The sequence below is a fragment of the Uranotaenia lowii genome, chromosome 2 (assembly GCF_029784155.1).
Source record: "Uranotaenia lowii strain MFRU-FL chromosome 2, ASM2978415v1, whole genome shotgun sequence".
In the NCBI taxonomy this organism is placed as follows: Eukaryota; Metazoa; Arthropoda; class Insecta; order Diptera; family Culicidae; genus Uranotaenia; species Uranotaenia lowii.
The window spans coordinates 350,206,103-350,223,801 of record NC_073692.1 but is presented as its reverse complement, the minus strand read 5'-3'; the positions used below and the strand labels follow the sequence as shown (position 1 = coordinate 350,223,801).

The 17,699-nt window shown below is 32.6% G+C and overlaps 1 protein-coding gene across 1 annotated transcript in view; it reads left to right on the top strand.

Annotated features, from left to right (window-relative positions):
* The first annotated feature begins 1,293 nt into the window (after window positions 1–1,293).
* Window positions 1,294–17,699, top strand: part of LOC129743060 (endophilin-A-like) — a 58,960-nt gene continuing 42,554 nt past the window's right edge. The window contains exon 1 of the mRNA XM_055735001.1: window positions 1,294–2,084. Coding sequence (XP_055590976.1) covers window positions 2,040–2,084 — 45 coding nt within the window. The 5' untranslated portion in view covers window positions 1,294–2,039. The remainder of the gene's footprint in view (window positions 2,085–17,699) is intronic.

Below are 17,699 nucleotides of genomic sequence, written 5' to 3'. Positions count from 1 at the left end.
GGAAAAAAAACAATCAATTGCTCAAAAATTCAAAACTTAACACATTGCGGACTTAATTTAATTATGAAATTTATAAAAATTGGTCCAGTAAGTTCCTTGAATATAGAATGCCGAGTGTTGATGTTTCATGGCTATAATTTCTTCACGGTCCTGTGAAGATCATACAGAAGGGGGGGAGGGGGTAGTTTTGTGAGAAATTTCTTACAAGGGGAGGAGGGGGAAGGGGGTCTGGAAATGCTTGGGTAATAAATTGATGGTCCCCTAAGTAGATGAACAAAACATTCGACCATCAAAAAGAAAAAGAAATGTCAGGAAATGTGTGTTCATAACTACCCCATAGGACGAAAACTATGGGGTAAATATGAACACTCATCTGTGAATCAGTGCGAATAATTTTTTTCAAAATTTCTTCAAAATCTAGACAGAGCATCATAAACAGGATGTAAAACATGTGATAACAACATTCCAGCTGGATTTCCAATGATCAGATATTAAAAACAATAAACATTGTCCGAAACGATTTCCGTTTCACGAGGTAATAGTTTTTTAAAACATCTGAAATGATATCATTAGGATTTCAAAACAGATCGGAAACAGCTTAAATCTATCAATCGGATGTTGAACTACCACTTTTGGAACTTTTTATGTTCATTCATCCCCCACACCAGCGCGTATGGCACTTGTTCGGAATTACTCCGTGTTCATAATTACCCCACTTGACCCTACACCTTTTAAGTGTTCTAATAAGTAATCTATGTATCCTTGCCTATTTTTAAAATCGACCATACAGTTTCATTTTCATATTCAAAGACGACGATTCGAGGTACGATAAACATAAATAAATTTTCTCCATTAGTCACTCCCTGCAATAACCACGGTAATTGCTGTTCAACGCTCTCGACAAACCAAAACCGACAATAGTTTTGCATATTTGCAGAGGAGAAAGCAAAAAAATAAAAATAATAATAATCATGATATCCAACCAACCACAAGATTTATAGCTCTAGAGTAGTGGCGGCAATTTTACTGGCCCTTAAATTAACATTTTTTTCTCGATTTTTCTTTTCTCTCTTTTCATGAACAATCTTCTGGATCTGATGTTGGATGTTGGATGCTGACTCGCTGTTGCTGCCTGGTGTCCCACTCCTGCTGATTGTGATGGATTGCAACCCATTTCGATTTGGCGCCGGTATTTATCTTGTTCCTGCTGACATTTGACTTCTCTCCTGGGCTCGGTTTCGTTCGTGGGATCCTTCGCCTGACCCGGGATCTATTACTGATTCCCATCAGAAGAACCAGTGCCGGAAGAAGTGCTAAAGTAACCGCGCGACACAGTTGCCTGGCCCAGAAGTAGGTTTGATTGAAAAATAATATCAGTTATCGGGATCTCTCTCCCTAGCTCGCGCACAGTGCCATAGTAGTGTCAAAGTGAAATTGAATCTCCAGCACCGGAAGTAAGTGCTGAAGTAAGAGTGTTCCAAGTCTCTTTCGGTCGATTCCATGATTTTGAGTGTAGAAGTGCAAGTGGTTCTTTCTCTGATTGCCTTGTGGTGATAAGCTTTTAACCGAGTCGTTGGTATTCGGGGTGAAAAAGAGTAGAAAAGTCAAAGTGCATCTCATCCTCCCCATCTCAGAAGTAAAAAGTGGGTGGTGCTTTAAATTGTCCTTTTTGTAGAAGATATAGTGAAGAACCGATTTTCTCCTTCGTGGGTTGAAAGCAAGTGAAGCGATCTAGAGTATCGAAAAGCAAACAACCAACTGGCAAAAGGGTCAACTCATAAAGAAGTTTCTACTCGACAGCACCAGAGTGTCGTGTTAAAGTTGTGGATACGTTGACCTGCAACCCGAAGCAAAAGTAGCAAAAAGTCTTATAAATCAGCAAAGGTGCTACCAAGAATTGTTGTGAAGCAGCACAGCAGCAAAAGTTATCCGATTTTTTCACCGAGTGAGTGCCGAAGGAAGCTCTCACTCCCGTACAGATAAATTTTCGCAGGCGCGCCCCCCTTCACAAAAAAGGCTTCAAAATTAGCGGCGGCATCATGGCGTTTGCTGGCTTCAAAAAGCAGTTCAACAAAGCAAATCAGGTGAGTCATCGTGCTGCACGTTTCGCAGATTTGGTTTAGCGTTAATTTTGAGCGGTGGCTTATTAGAATTTATTGCCCGGCTCAACTCGACAACTCGACAAGCTCGCTCTGTTGTCGAGAAAACGGTTCATGAATTCGTAATCCATTGGCTCTTGGTAGCTGATGAATTAAAAATTGGGCTTGCCAAACCATTTTTCACCAACCATCTCTTGATGTGTATTTTGAAAATCGATGAAAGGTTAGAATAAAAACCAAAAACTAAACGTTTTCAGAGCTTTGAGTATTAAAACATGAAATGAAAATAAGAATTCAGGAGAAGGGGAGAAGCAACTCCATGCGCTTACTAAGCAGAATACTGATTTTATCGAATATTACATCGAAGATGTGTGTAAAAACTATATAAATATTGGAAGAGATCTGTTTTCTATACATTAGATTTATTTTTATGTTAAATTCTCCTCACTTTTCGAGAAAATAATTTAAAAATAAAAGTTGTCTAAATTGTCGAACCTGCGGGCTAAATTCACATTTTTATGTTTTTAGCGAAATTTCTGTTTATCGTGAAAATTCATTGAAAATGCTAGAAACCCATAACCTTCATACGACAAATTTGTTATTTTATAAACATCTAATTAGGTCTTTTATAATTTTATGTAATAAAACAAAAGCTAGGGTTGCCATACGATGAAATCAGTTCTTCCATAAGACAAACTTTATCAAATCTGTGTTCAATTATCTCTGCAGATGTTGATTAGAACTTAAAAGATTCGAATTTTATATTAAAAAATCACAAATTTATTTTTTAACCTGTTTTTTGGGATAGAGGTATTTTACGAACATGATGGGGGCATACAAAATCACTTCAAAATTTTACATCAAAATGTATCAAGACCCTGTATGAATTTTCAGATATTTCGTATCACCCTCAAATTGCATTTATTAGTTATTTTGTGTTGTCAGCCATATCGTAAAACAGCTGTAGGTGCATTTAGCCAGCTAGGAAACTCAGTTTTATTCATTCGAATTATGCATTTGAAATTCTGGTGTCAAAATTCCTATAACAAATTCTATATAACAATTCCATATAACATAAGGTTGCCAGAATTTTTTCAGCTCGTATGCTGGCTAGACAAATCCGAGCAATTTTATACTAAAATCCGATAACATGCGAGCATTTTATTTCAAAATTGACTACCAAAGATCCGGGCAATATCCGGGCAAATTAGGTTAAAACCAAGAAATTACTTAACAAAAATTAAGAAAAAGAAATAAAAAAATGTTTCTCATTAATACAAATCGAATTTTATATCTTATTTAAGGTTTCCAAAAAAACTTTAAGATAGTTTTTATAAAACTTGCTCATAGAATTTTGTTTTTGAGGCATAAATTAAAAAAAAAAAAATACAACAAAATTAGTTTTTTTTTGTTTTGTTTGCTAAATAAGTGAATAAATCCATGCAAAAACTGGGCATTTTTCAATGAAATTCGGGCAACCGAGCCCGGGCCGGACTGTCCCTAAATTTTGTATCGAACTAGCTGACCCGGTAAACTTCGTTTTACTTTTTACTTAAATCATTAGGAAATATTTAACTTTATATAAAAATCTTCGACTAATTCGTGCTCGTGAATAAGTTTTCATGAAAATCGTCTTAAAGTTGTTCGAGTTGTGTCCTATTTCAAGATGATTTTGTAAGAGAGCCTCCCTTCCATAAAAAGTGAGATTCTTGAAACTATTATACAAACCATCTATGGCCTGAAAAACCCTCGGATACCAAATTTCACTTCATTACGACCGTTCGTTTATACGTGATGGTGTTACAAAGAAAATGCCTCCATTTTTATATATAAGACTAGCTGACCCGGTGCGCTTTGCTACACCTTCCAAAAATAAATTCTATTTGTTAAAATAATTGAAATTTAGCTTTATTTCCTAGATAGCATTCCATCAAAATTTCCACATAATTTAGGATAGCTTTTGCTACAACTTGAGTTTCGAATTTCAATACAAAGATGATTTAATGATATTGACTTCCTGCCCTTTTCCTATTCCAATGCAAGAAGTGCTCACGAACTACTATAAAATCATTTTTAGTATGTAAATGACGTAATGTTTCGCTTTATTTGTCTCATAAGGTTTCAAATTATGCCAAATATAACATGAATAAAGGCTTGCCTTTTTCTTTCTGACTCCACCCAAAAATGAGGGTCTCAAATTATTCGTACGCAAACAATCTCTCTTCCTTTTGCTTGTTAAGCTCTCGGTTTATGGCAACAAACTTGAATAGAAGCCGTGATTGGTTAATAAGTTTTCAAGGTATACAACGCAATTTTTGTCCCTCCCTACTTCACACTGCAATGCAGAAAGGTTTTTTAAAATCATAGAAACATATCTAGTACCCAAATACCATCTCACGTTAAAATCATGTTGATAAATTTTTTTCGCCAAATACCAAACTTGTATAACTTGAAGTGATGGCAAACAGCACTTGTCATGGTATGGAATCTGGCGACTATTTACACTGCAAATTATTATATTTTTTTGTTTAATCAAAACGTGCAAATAAAATTTATTTGGATCAGGCGTAACCCAAGGAATCAAGAAAAAGAATGGTTTTTAAAGGAGAAAAAATATTTTTAAATTTTATTATTCGACTGAATCTCGAAAATTTTCCCTTTTTTATGCTGAGGGTCCTTTTTAAGACTTTTCAAGATATAAACTAACTGAACTTATCTGTTCATACGATAGAAAAGCAGATTTTCAAAATATGAATGGATCGAAAAAAATATGTTCATGCTTTGACAGTGGTATGCATAATTTCTTAACTTTTTTATGTAAACATCACACAAAACCTGAAAATGATGATTTTTGCGGGCAGAAGCGTAACATTTATCAAAGTTTCTTTGGCTTCTGTTTTTAAATTTCAATCTTGACTTCAATTCAGATACACCGGGGTAAATGAAAACGGATTTTACCATAGTTGAACTTTTATAAATCTTAGAAAAATATGTAAACCTTTAAAACAAATCAATTTTCGTTTGTTATATAACTGAATCAGTTCTCAACAAACTCTTGTTGAAAGTAAAATATTCAAAAAATTTGACAAAAAGATATTTCTAAGTTAACATTTATCCCGTTTAATGAGGTAAAGGAAAGCACAATGCTTTTTCTGAACTTTTTCATAAATGCGAAGTATAGAGTAAAGGCTTTGAAATGAATTTAATTCGTGTTCCAGTTTGTATTATCAAATTTCATATATCTGCATTTTTTGCAGTAGATGTTAAGTTTTGATACTCCACTTTTACTGAATGCTGTTTTAATCAAAAGACCTTTATTTACAAAGACATTTGATGATTTTGAAAATCCTCTTCAGATTCAACACACCTTTCTCACCTAATGCTGAATCATTTTGGAGAGTAAATATTTGAAAGGTAGATGTTTCATGGAAAAAGCCGCTTTTGAACTTTTTCCTCCATGTGAATTGACAGGACTTAATATTATTTTCAACACTTTCAGATCATCAACATGTATTTAGTAAAAGTCTGCTTTAACTGGAATATCAATCCAAACATTATTTTCAACAAAAGCCTCTTCTAGTAGCCAAAATATGTAAATCAAAACATACCATTCATGTTAAGTACGTATTTGAATTGTATGCAAACACTGCAAACTAATAACTGTTTTTTGGTGAATGATTTTAACTAAAAGTTTAGTTTTTTTTAGAAAGATTGTTTATTTGAGCCCATTAATTTATAGTTGAAGAAATGATTTATACATTTTTTGTTGAACTTTTGCCCTTGATTTAGTGTGCTTTCTTAACAGAAAATTCTTCCGGAAAATGCGTATCCTCCCCTTTTGTCAGGATTGTTATTGATAACTTTTACATATGCTTAAAAATTAATTATTTATTCGCGCTAGATGAAATATTCTTGCCTATCAACCATCATGCACTTACGGTTTTTATCACTGTCTAGTTTTGATCTGCAAAACTGATTATGAAATCAGGTTGTCAGAGATCTTAGCTCGGCTTCCGCTATTTCTAGTTTACATGGTCTTGACAATCATTAAATCTTCCCACTTTCTTTTTTTCAAACGTCCGCAAAGAGTTATTCTATTTTTTTCATGTTTTTAAACAACAATAGCTGATTCAATTAATGTGAAATAAAAATAGTTTAAATTTTTTTAAATCGTTTAAATGGTTTTGATTCGATCGACAAAATATCAATCTGGATCACATCTAGGCTTCATTTATTTTATGGGCTGTACAAATGAGCTAGGAATCAAGAAGAAAAAAACACATCTAGGCTGCATATCGCCACCACGTGCATTGAAAGTAAGCTTGGTTGAGAAATAGGAGCCCGAATGTTCCCATTAATCAGTATGCTATGACATAGTTACTATCCTTTCACGACGTTTGCTTGCGACGCCTCGACCTTGGAGACGAAAAACAAACCGCCCAAAGGAAAGAAAATCTCGAAAAAATGGAAGCCATGATTTTTATTTCATTCAAAAAAATACAAATTTAATTATTACGGACAATTGATGCGACTTAATGTTTTTTTTATTCGATATAAACCGATTCGCATGCCTACAAAATATTCTAAAAATAATTTCATTTAAATCGTTTGGGTAATTTCGGAAGAGTAGTACTACAAACACCATTACAAGAGAATTTTATATAATAGATATCCGGGCCAACCCGGATAAAATCGGGCAATCTGGCAACCTTATTATAACGAATATAGCAAGTAATCTTGTTGATATTATTGGCATCACTTTCAAACTTTAACTAATTTTTATACATCTTTAATTTATGGTTATCTCAGAAACGCTTGAGTCATTCACACACAAAAGTTGAGTAAAAAATTATGAAAAACACATTTTTAGTAAATAAAAGTAGTTTATGGAAAATTCCCATTTTTTCAGACAATTTGCGAGATTCTTTCATAATCTTCATGAGGAATATCTCCCTGCTTTGTTAAATATTTTTGTTTTGTAAAAAAATAATATTCTAGTTGAAATAAATGTATATTTTTTGTTGTTAAAAAATATAAAATAGGATTAAATATCGCCATAGGCGAGCCAATTTTCTAACATGTTTATTAACTCTAATTTTCAAACACCTTTTGGTATCAAGTAATTTCACATTTCTACTCTAAATTCATTTCTTGATCAGAAAATTTTACTTTAAAAAAATCTCCATGGAGGGGGGGTGGATGAGTTAAACCCCTAAAACCTCCCCCCGTTCGCACGGCCTTGATACCAATAATGATCCAAACTGAAAATCACAAGGGATTGAAATCAAGAGAGAATTTTTCGCATTTGGAGTGGTAATTATCAAAATTCCACAACTGCTTCACAAATTGCAACAATTTGCAACAATTAGCACATTTTCACTCTCTCTGAGCACTGGTTTCTCTCATTTGAACTCCAACCTTCTAATTCTCTCTAACAAATTGCCACAAATTACCACAAATTCAATCATTGGCTGCACAATTTGTGTGATCATTGACGAATTTTTACCCTTCATTTCAGTTCCCCGGAAAATCATGAACAAAAACCTGGATATTTTTTCGCTCGCCTCGAGCGTACTACACTTTGAGACATAACTAAAATGTTATAAATTTAATAATGAAACCTTGTTGGACTTCTTTGTTATACTTAATTATCAAAATTTGGTCCATTGGTTTTTGAGAAATAGAATGTCGAATTTCTGTGTTTTCCGGCCAAGATTTCGTCGCGGTCCATGATGTTTTTAATAGATATTTTTTTCCGCAAGTATCCGGGCTGGGTAAATCTGGGCAAATTTATCCTAAAAGCTTGCGATTCCTAGGCATATTGTTTCAAAATGTTCCCAAAAATCGGCCAATTAGAGCATGCATATTATTCCATTAAAATCAAGAAGAAAAAACACTTGGGGAACTGTTTATGTTTAATCGAAACACATCAGCCGATTCAGAATCGTATTTAAGGCTACCAAAAAATCTTGCATGCTTATTTTAACAAAATTTGTTTAAAAAAATATGTTGGACGCATGCTAAATAATTTTAAGGACTCAATTTAAATTTTTGTTTGATTTAGCAAATAAAGTGAAAAAATCTGGTCAAAACCAGGACAATCTGGCAAATTTGATAATTTCCAAAAAAAAACATTTCGCTTGGCATTTCTGGATCCTTATGGAGAGGAAGTAGTTAAATCTAAAGAACCAATCATGTGCCATAATTTGAAAACAGAATTTTCAATAAAAATTGAGATTTTAAGTTTTTTGTTTGTTAAAATCAAATAATAACATTTCTGACTGAAAATTCTTTACTGACTTTTGCCTTGTGATTTTTAATTTAGAATGAAATCGAGCTTAATTTTTAATTTAGAATTTAAAGTAGATTTTTTGATTGAATTCTGAAGTCACGCTCTGACCTGAATTTGACATATCGAAATTGGGTCTGAAATCCTTTTTCAACTTTTGGTTCCCTGTTATCAGTGAGATTTCTAAATGACAAAAAATTGATTCCCGTACTAAGCAGAAGGCAGTTTTAAATATATGTTTTGTATGGAAACACGCAAAACACTTTAAATACATAATTGTTGAATTCAAATATGAGCGCGTGGAGATAAATGGCGCCAACACAAATTTGTTCAACTTTGTTAAAACTTCATTGAGATCTATTAATTCTGAAAACCCACGTGCACGTGTTTGCAATAAACGCTCGTGATGTTCAGAAAAAAATAAATTTGAAGTTGCAATAAGTTTGCTAGGAAACGTCGTAATTTAAATGCCCGAACCAATTTTTAGAACATCTCATTCATGTAAATCCTCATCTAACTATAGTTAAGTTCAACAAACAACTTTTAAGAAACTTTTAACTACTTTCAAAACAAAACCTCTATAACTCTGCCCTGAAGAGATATAGAGTTTTGATGTATTCATCAAAGTTCCATATTTTCACGTACTCTACAACTTTGTAGTACAAAGTAAAGCTCTATCTATTGAAAAATAGGTAAAAATTTACAATCTTTTCAAAGTAGACTTTAACTAATTTTTGTGGCTTTCAAGTTATGAAGCATGTTTGAAAGAGAGAATGTTCTGAAGGCACATACATAAGCGATAAGATGAAAGACAGAGGCTCTAGGGAAAAAGTTCCATTTTAGCCCCTTCGGACCACTGTGTTTTTCCACAGTTTTTTTGTTTAAGTATATTTCACTCTATTAGTTTTCTAATAAATATTTTTTCTAACAAACAATTTTGATTTTACATTTGATTGCTAAGGTATTTTTTGCAGTTATAAAAACTGTGTGAAATATTTCTAACAATCCAACCGTCGATGTTTGATTACCGGCCAATGGTTCAAATTAAGAAGATTCTTGTCGGATTTCATGAATACTCACTCAGTGGCAGTAAACTGAAGTTAAGGGAACTTCAAATCATTGGAAACACAAATTAAAGTCACAAGTCCATGTCATAATCATTATTATTACTGAGCAAAGAAAAAAAAAACACTCATTTTTGCAGACTGACCTACACCGATTTTCGGGGCGGAAATCCGCCCAAACAGCTTCCGAAAATGCATTCCGCGGAAACAATAACAAGCATTGTGGTGGGCTATTTAAAACCAAAACGTTTGTACCAACACCCAGAATGCGAGCTTTCTGTTTTCGCATAATTGTTTTACATAAATTGTTTGAATGTCAAGCAAATAACGGGTTCCAACATCGACAGTAGTCGTACTCCATTCCACACACAAAAAGGTTGAAGGTCATTATCACAGGAACATTTCGCTCCACACACGATTCACACATTCAAAAACGCCCCCGCTTGAGCGCGAGAGAGAGAACTGATGAATTGCTGATATCGTCGTCGTCGTTGGGGAGGTCCATTTGCGAAAGGATGTTATATTTTTAGCGTAATCATGTTTGCTTCGGCCCGAAAGAAGAACACAACAGCAGCAGCAGCAGCAATGCTGAATGTTCCCGGGATGACCGGATGACTGCAATGCTCTTTCATTTCCGGCAACATCCGCCCACGTGATGTGTTTGTGCGAATACGTGTCGTACGTACATGGCATGGAGTATCCGCTATCATTGAGTTTGGGTAGATTTTTTTTTGAGGAATTCGTACTGATGGGGTCAACACATTTCTCGTTTGACGCAAATGAGCGGTTGCAACAAATGAGAAAATGGAATAATAGATTGCATTTTTGCTGTTTCTGTTGAAAGAGAGGATGTTTTTTTAATTTTTTTTTCAGAATGTTTATATTCAGAAAAATATGCGTTGTATTGTATGGGGATTCATGGAATTCAAAATTCAATTTGTATTTGTATTTTTAATCCTTATGAATATTTTAATGATTTTTCAACTAACGTTTGCATTAAAAAATGTACTTTTTTCGGATGATGATGAAAAATAAACGAAGACAGATAAATGAGTTTTGTTAATATTCAATGAAAGGTTCTTATATGAAAAAATATTTAATAACCCTACAAGCAATGTTCTAGCGTTTTATCGAAACATTAAAAATGGCAACCAAAAACTTTCGTGTGGACATGTTTTTGAGTATTTCTTTCGTTTTCTCTATCAATTCATCTTCGATTTTCGCAACAAAATATTCATTTATTTAACTGTAACATTTTCCATGAAGGGCAATGAATATGCGTGAAGGCATTTTTTAGAGTTTTTTTTTACTTTATTTTCACTTTTTTTGCCAATTTTCGCAACCCGTGAATTTTACTGCAGCTCGGAGGCCACTGGAGGAAAATGCCGTCTTCTGGCATGCATGTTCATCAGACTGGTCAGAATCAGGCCAATAAAAAGTATCAAACGGTTTTTGGTTCCTTTTGGGTCCAATAACAACTGTCCAAAACTTTTGTGGCTCTAGGATTTTAAATGAGCTGTAGCCATAAATTCCAAATTTGTATGGAAATTAGTATGGAATAAGTGACTTCTTTTGTTAAAAAAAATCCTATAGCATCACTTTTGTACTGAACTTCAATTCAATTCATCAAGCTATATCTCATTGCTGAAAATTCAAAGAACAATTTTGCCCAAGAACCTCTAAGGTACGTCATTCAAAAGTTATGATGATTTAAAAATTGAATAATTTATTTGATTTTTTTTACATTTTTTCAAATGGCACCCCTGCTCTGAATGTGTGTAAGAGCCATTATACGTTAGAATCTAGCTGGCGTGTTTTCCCATATGCAGAAGTGTTTTCGTGTCATTGGTTGGTTTGTATAACGTTCAGGAAATTATTTCTGATAAGTTACAAACCCTTCCCACCTCAGCAAGGGGTCGATATAATCTGGACGTAAAATATGACACAAATCGATCGTTTTCCACGTGATTTATATCAAACTAGCTGACCCGGTAAACTTCCTTTTACCTTTTACTTAATAAATCTTTGAAAAATAATTCGAGTTGTGTTCCATTTCAAGTTGATTTTGATAAAGATCCCCTTTCCATAAAAAGTGAGATTCTCGAAACTATTAAACAAACTATCTCTGACCCGAAAAACCCTCGGAAACCAAATTTCACTTTATTCCGACCGTTTCTACGTGATGGTGTTACAAAGAAAACGCTTCCATTTTTGTATATGAGATTTGGTAAACATGATTTTCTATAAGAAGACCCTCGCACTACGGTGAGGAGGAGGCTTCCAAAACAAATTGACGCAGAATATAACACAAATCGATTATTTATGAAGAATTTTTGTCATATTTTTTTCCGAGGTGGAAGGGGTCTTTTAAAACCATGAGTGACATTGCTGTTCGAAAATATCCATTTTTAACAAATTCGATATAATTTATTTTGGAAAAATCTAAAACTTTCTAATTTCAATCAACTAAAATTGAAAATTCCTTCATCTTGTTCAAGTGTGGATAAATGTGCTACGAACTTTGTTTTGCAATTTATCACCATTCTAGCTTAGATCGATTGACTTCTCACATCCACTTGGTGTCGGATTCAATGACAATGCATTACAAATTTTCATAATCAAAATTAATCTCCTTATTTATGATTGGTTCCAAGATTGAAATTGCAAGCATTTCAAATTCCGGGGCCATCAATTTTGTTCAAACATCAATAACGGCGCCGGCCACGTCCTAGTTGTCAATTGATAGATTTGTATAGGGAGAAAGGGATGAAAGAGTAATGTTGTGCTTTAAGACCGAGGTTACATCTGCATCCTAGCAAAAAAAATGGTCAGTGGCATAATGGAGGAAAAGCATTCGATTGGGATACACTTTTGACAAGTGTAAACTAAACAAGGTGGCCGAAATCACAGAAAAATCTGTAATTTTACAGAGTTTTGAGTAAATTTACATCACAGAATCTGTGTCACAGAACACAGAATCTAGAAATATTCATAAATTTCACAGAATTCTTGTATTTTGAATGGATTTACAAAATTTTAATTTTTTTGCTCAAAGAAAATAGCATCACAGAGAACGATCACAGATTTATTTATGGTGAAATCACAAAAATTCAGATTTTTTTTCTCAAAACACAGATTTTTTTCAACAGCCTTGAAACTAAATTGTAATATCAAACACTCCTGTTTTTTCTTATGAAACTCAAAAGATGCAAAATTTTTGTTCAATGATTCTATCATGTAAAGTGTTAAAGTAGTGACCTAAATTATTTAGATAAAATAGGAAAATTAAATGATTTTGATGCAATTGATACATTTAATCTATTATTTACCCTTCAAATTACAACTTTTCAAAAATCGAGTACTATAACTTCTTTTATCATATTTGATTTTTTTTTTACATTCATTTGTTGTGATTGACGAACTTTTGTTATGTTCGAATTTTTCAACATATTTTTATACTGTTGAATTTTATTATTTATGATCTTGTAAAGATTGAAATTCAAGCAAAATTCATATTCTGGCCGACTTTTACGCTTATGAAATACTTATAAACATTGATTGATTGTATATTTCGTTAAAAATAGATATAAACATTTGTTTTTAAATAAATAAAATCATTTGGAAATCAAAGTCGCGAATGCCATAAAGATGGTAAAACGACTATAATCGAAACAAAAAAAAAAATAATTTGGAAATCAGTATGGAACTTAATAAAAACGTCATTTCCGATCAATAGACGTAAAAGTTGCCCACTTACCTTTAAAAAGTTGTTTTTGTACCGCAATCAGAAAATATTTGTGTCGATTACATGAATTTTGGACTTCAAGGAATTGAAAATCAAAGAAAAATTAGCTGCGTACTTCCATTTTTACAATGAAGATTCTTCCGGGATACCGATTAAAGGAAGTATTACAAGAAAAAACTGATCGATATAATAACTGGAAAAAGTGTGCGCCGATCGATGCGAGATATGAAGAACAAAGTGTATAATTTCTTACAAAAATTGATAAATTTTTTAAAAATATTTTTACACGGATAATCATAAGATTACCTTCATTTTCTTCTCGGAAAGTTTTTAAGATACACGCATCCATAACTGTCCCGTATCTAAATGAACTAAGCTTCACTCATTATAAATACTCAGCAACTGCAATGTCATCAAAAATTCCCGTTATAAAAATAACAGGATTAGTTCAATTGCAATTCACCACACTGAGCAGTTGTTAAAAAAACAATTGTCAAAATTATTTTCTTCTGTCAAATTTGATAAATTTAAACTAAATGATTGAGAATTTAAATCATTTTCTCTTATTTCTCGAACTCGTTTAAATATTCGAGAAAATATTTGCATTTAAAAAATACTTATAGTGACTCCAGAGCGTGGATTTACATCTATTTTTCCTGACAATCCTTGCAATGAAACTGTTACTTTAGTATTTTTTTTAAATTTCAGTTTCAACGTGTTTCCGTGGTACCAAACATTTCAGAGCAAATTTTTAATTATTTCAGTGACGCCTAATTGAAATTTGCGAACAGGGTTTCCTCAAAAGAATCTATTTTTTTTTAAAGTTTACCAGATTACTTTTGACCCTCTTCTGCATTAACTGCGAATTCTTTGAAAAAACAAATTTAGATGATGCCAGATAAAGGTATGAATTCTATTGTTGAATTTTGTAGAAATTCTACGAACTTAATAATGTTTATTTATTTAAATTCAGTTTTGAGTTTTGATATATTTTTGACTCACAATAGTTATCTAATTATTTTACTTTAAATTGCTCAGTTTTCAGTCTTTTAAAAGTCATTTTACAAAAACACATCTGGACACATTTCACGCGCTTGTATAGCTAACAATTGATTTTTATCTGATCACGTATCAAAAAATCTCAAACTTGTCAATAGTTTTGATAATTAAAATCACAAAAAACCAACGGAAAAAGTAAAAAAAAATTAACATGTTTTATATATCTAATGTTGAAAATATTTTTTTCATTGGAAAAAGTGTAAATGTTGACAACTTACAGAATAAGTATAAAATATATGGACTGATTTATTTTTTTTCCAAAAATGCATAATATAATTTGATGCTAACAAATATTGCATATTCTAATAAAAAAAAAAAGAATTTGTTAATATCCAACGGGATTAAAAAAAACGAAAAATTTACAACGAATTCTTGTCACAAAATGTAATTTTTTGTAAAATTTTATAAAGGAAATATGCTCTGAAAACTTATTTGATTCTCCAGGGGGTCGGCTTTTTTTTTGAATCGAACATAATTTAGTTGATTTTTTGATGAGTTCGTTAGTCAATTCAAAATATTGAATAAAAAATAAGAACTTTTCTTGGCGGAATCTTCAAATAAAAACTATGAGAAACAGTAGTAATTTTAACGTATAATTCCTCAATATGTTGCTATTCGTGCCAGTCAAAATACGGAAAAAGTTAGGAAAGCATACGAAAAAATTTTGATTATATAAGTCGGAATAACAAAATATCACTTTTGAATGAAAGTTTACATAATTTTGAAGGCTCTAAAGATTGGTTCAGAATAACTAGAAATTTCGTCACGTGAATTCAGTCCTTTACCCTGTTCAGTTTAAATCGAGTGAATTCACGTCACAACTTAAAGAAACATAACTTTGTTCGTTGTTGTTCAATCGAGAAGCTACGCACATCAAATTGTGGGTAACTGAAGTCAAAAATGGTCAATTCTAGCGTGAATTCACGTCTGACGTCATAGAAGTAAGTGATCAAAACAAACATACTTAATTTTTTTAATTATCAAATTATATTCATTTTGAAGGAAATTCAGTTTGCAGCCGTTTGCTACAATTTTTTTTTTCATTTTGAAGTCAATTGGTTGTCTTCTATAATGAAAACAGTTAAGAAAAGTCCGGAAAAGCGATTTTACGTCGCGGTGGAATGTGTTCTTGTTAAAAGGTGTTTTGGTAAACTGGTCTACGAAACAATACGCTGTATTTGAATTTAGGACATCAAATGTGTTTGAAGCAGTTCTAACAAAAAGTCACAAAAAATGCCGTTTTCTGTTGAAGGAGCCTAGCAAAAAAAAAAATTAAACACTGAATGGTGGCTCCAGAGAGTGCAAAAGGAGAACAGTGTACGAGAAAATTTTTAAAAAATCGGAAGAATAAGACTTTTTCACAAATTGATTGGTTAATATTTTCCAAGACGTAGAAAATTAAATCAAGTTAATGTTCACCTTGATTTTGGCCTAAACGTGCGAAAGTACCTTCTGTAAGAGGACATACGTATGTAATACGTACAAAAATCAAGGATCATTTCTACTCGTTCAACCTTCTCGCACACCAGATTTAGCCTTTCAGCCAAGATACAATAACAACTGACCGTATTCTAGCATCCATGCCCGAGCATTACATGCTCAAACAAAAATTATCGCACTTGTTCTGGGTGAAAGAACTGATTTATCGCTGCAAAGTGACCGTGACCCATATCGAGAGGCATCGTCGTTTTGCCACCCACCCACCAATATGAATTCAGCTTCCCTCCTTCATCCATTCAATTTCCGGAGAATTCGCTAGCCTACATACATATCCCCATTAGCTCCACCAGCCAGTGAATTTATCCTTACACCAACACACTTAAACGAACAGGTTTCACCATGTCGCTGCTGGTGGAAAACCGACTAGCTCACAACCACCCACTCACTCGAAGTTCGGGATTGTGGAAGGAAAAAGGAATGAATGAACACTCAAAAAAATCTACTCACGGACCTACCCAAGCATCGAATGTGCCTATCCATCGACGAGGGCATGCAGCAGTGCTGCTTTCCCCGAATGAAAAATGTTGTTAGAATTTTTTTTATTGGGTCGGGTCGGGTGTTCGTTCAACTTGTCTGGATATTTTGTTGCCTTAAGCACGGATGGAGGAGCGCGGGATGAATGTCTTGGTGTCTGTGTGTGGGAGTTTGCTTGCTGGTGTTTGTTCGAACGACAAGGGCAATCTGTTTCTGTTGCATATTCTCACATACCACGTGGTTGGGATAGACCTGATTGTCTCATATCCGGAGAGAGCTTGTGATGAATAATTAATGGATCCCTTTTTTGTCTAGTTTTTAATTTTCTTATTTGTGAATTTAATTTTTCTATGGCTTACAATTCGTGTGAAATCTATTTACAATATTATAAATCTATGAGTCTAAGATTTTTTATTTTAAAAAAAATGAAGACTGCCTTAAAACTTCCTGACAAAATTTAGATTTTGTGAGTTTTAACTCACGAAAACAGCATTTTTGGTGTCATTTTTTAATAACTTCCGAACTCGAATTGTTTGTCACCTCACTGCTAGTTTTCTGTTTGCCTACAAATTTTGCCTAGATGCTCTAGTTTCATAGATACAACGCTTTAAGAAAATTAACAAGAACAATTTTTCATAGAATTTTATAGACCACTTTAAAACCTTGTTAAAAATTCATGCTGTTTTAAAGTTCCTTTCGTAAAAAATCCAGTATTTTACAGAGAGAATATAACTTGTGGTCTTCAGGAATGTTGGGCAGTGACTTTTATCCTTTTTTAAAATATTTTTTTTCAAATTTTGGCAGAAACTGTGAGTCATCAGGTGCCTATAGGACTATTTTAATCAAATTTAGCAGCAATGATCAAATAACGATAGAAAATCTGGTATGTTATTAAAAAAAAATTGGTAATACAACAACATTGAAAACAAAATATAGTTTTTTATTTGATGATCCATAATATTAAACAATAAATAAGACACATTGTAATGTTTTCAAAAGGAAGCCATTTTACGGGTTAAGAAGAGAACAAAATTAATAAGTATGATTCAGTGATTCTGATTTTTGTATCTAAATGTTGGATACCTCAATTTTTTTTTATTTTTTTTTAATTTATTTATTTTATTTTTTTTTTGTTTTTTTTTTTATTTTTTATTTTTTGGATACCTCAAATCAAAATTCTAAATGTTAAAAACCTAAATTTGAAACTTAAATCTTTGTTCTGGTAATTATATCTTAGATTTAGATGTTTATTTTCAATCTGAAATCTAAATTTAGATACTGAAGGGGAGTATCTTTGAGTATTCAGATAGAGTATTTTTGTACGCTTTATTCCATAAACGAGTTTCCTTGTGGTTTTTCTTTTTTGATTACAAATCTTGATTAATAAATATATTTGTGAATTCTGCATTGAGATATCCACGGGTATCAACATTTGATATTCCTTCATTGAAAATTGTAAATAAATCCTT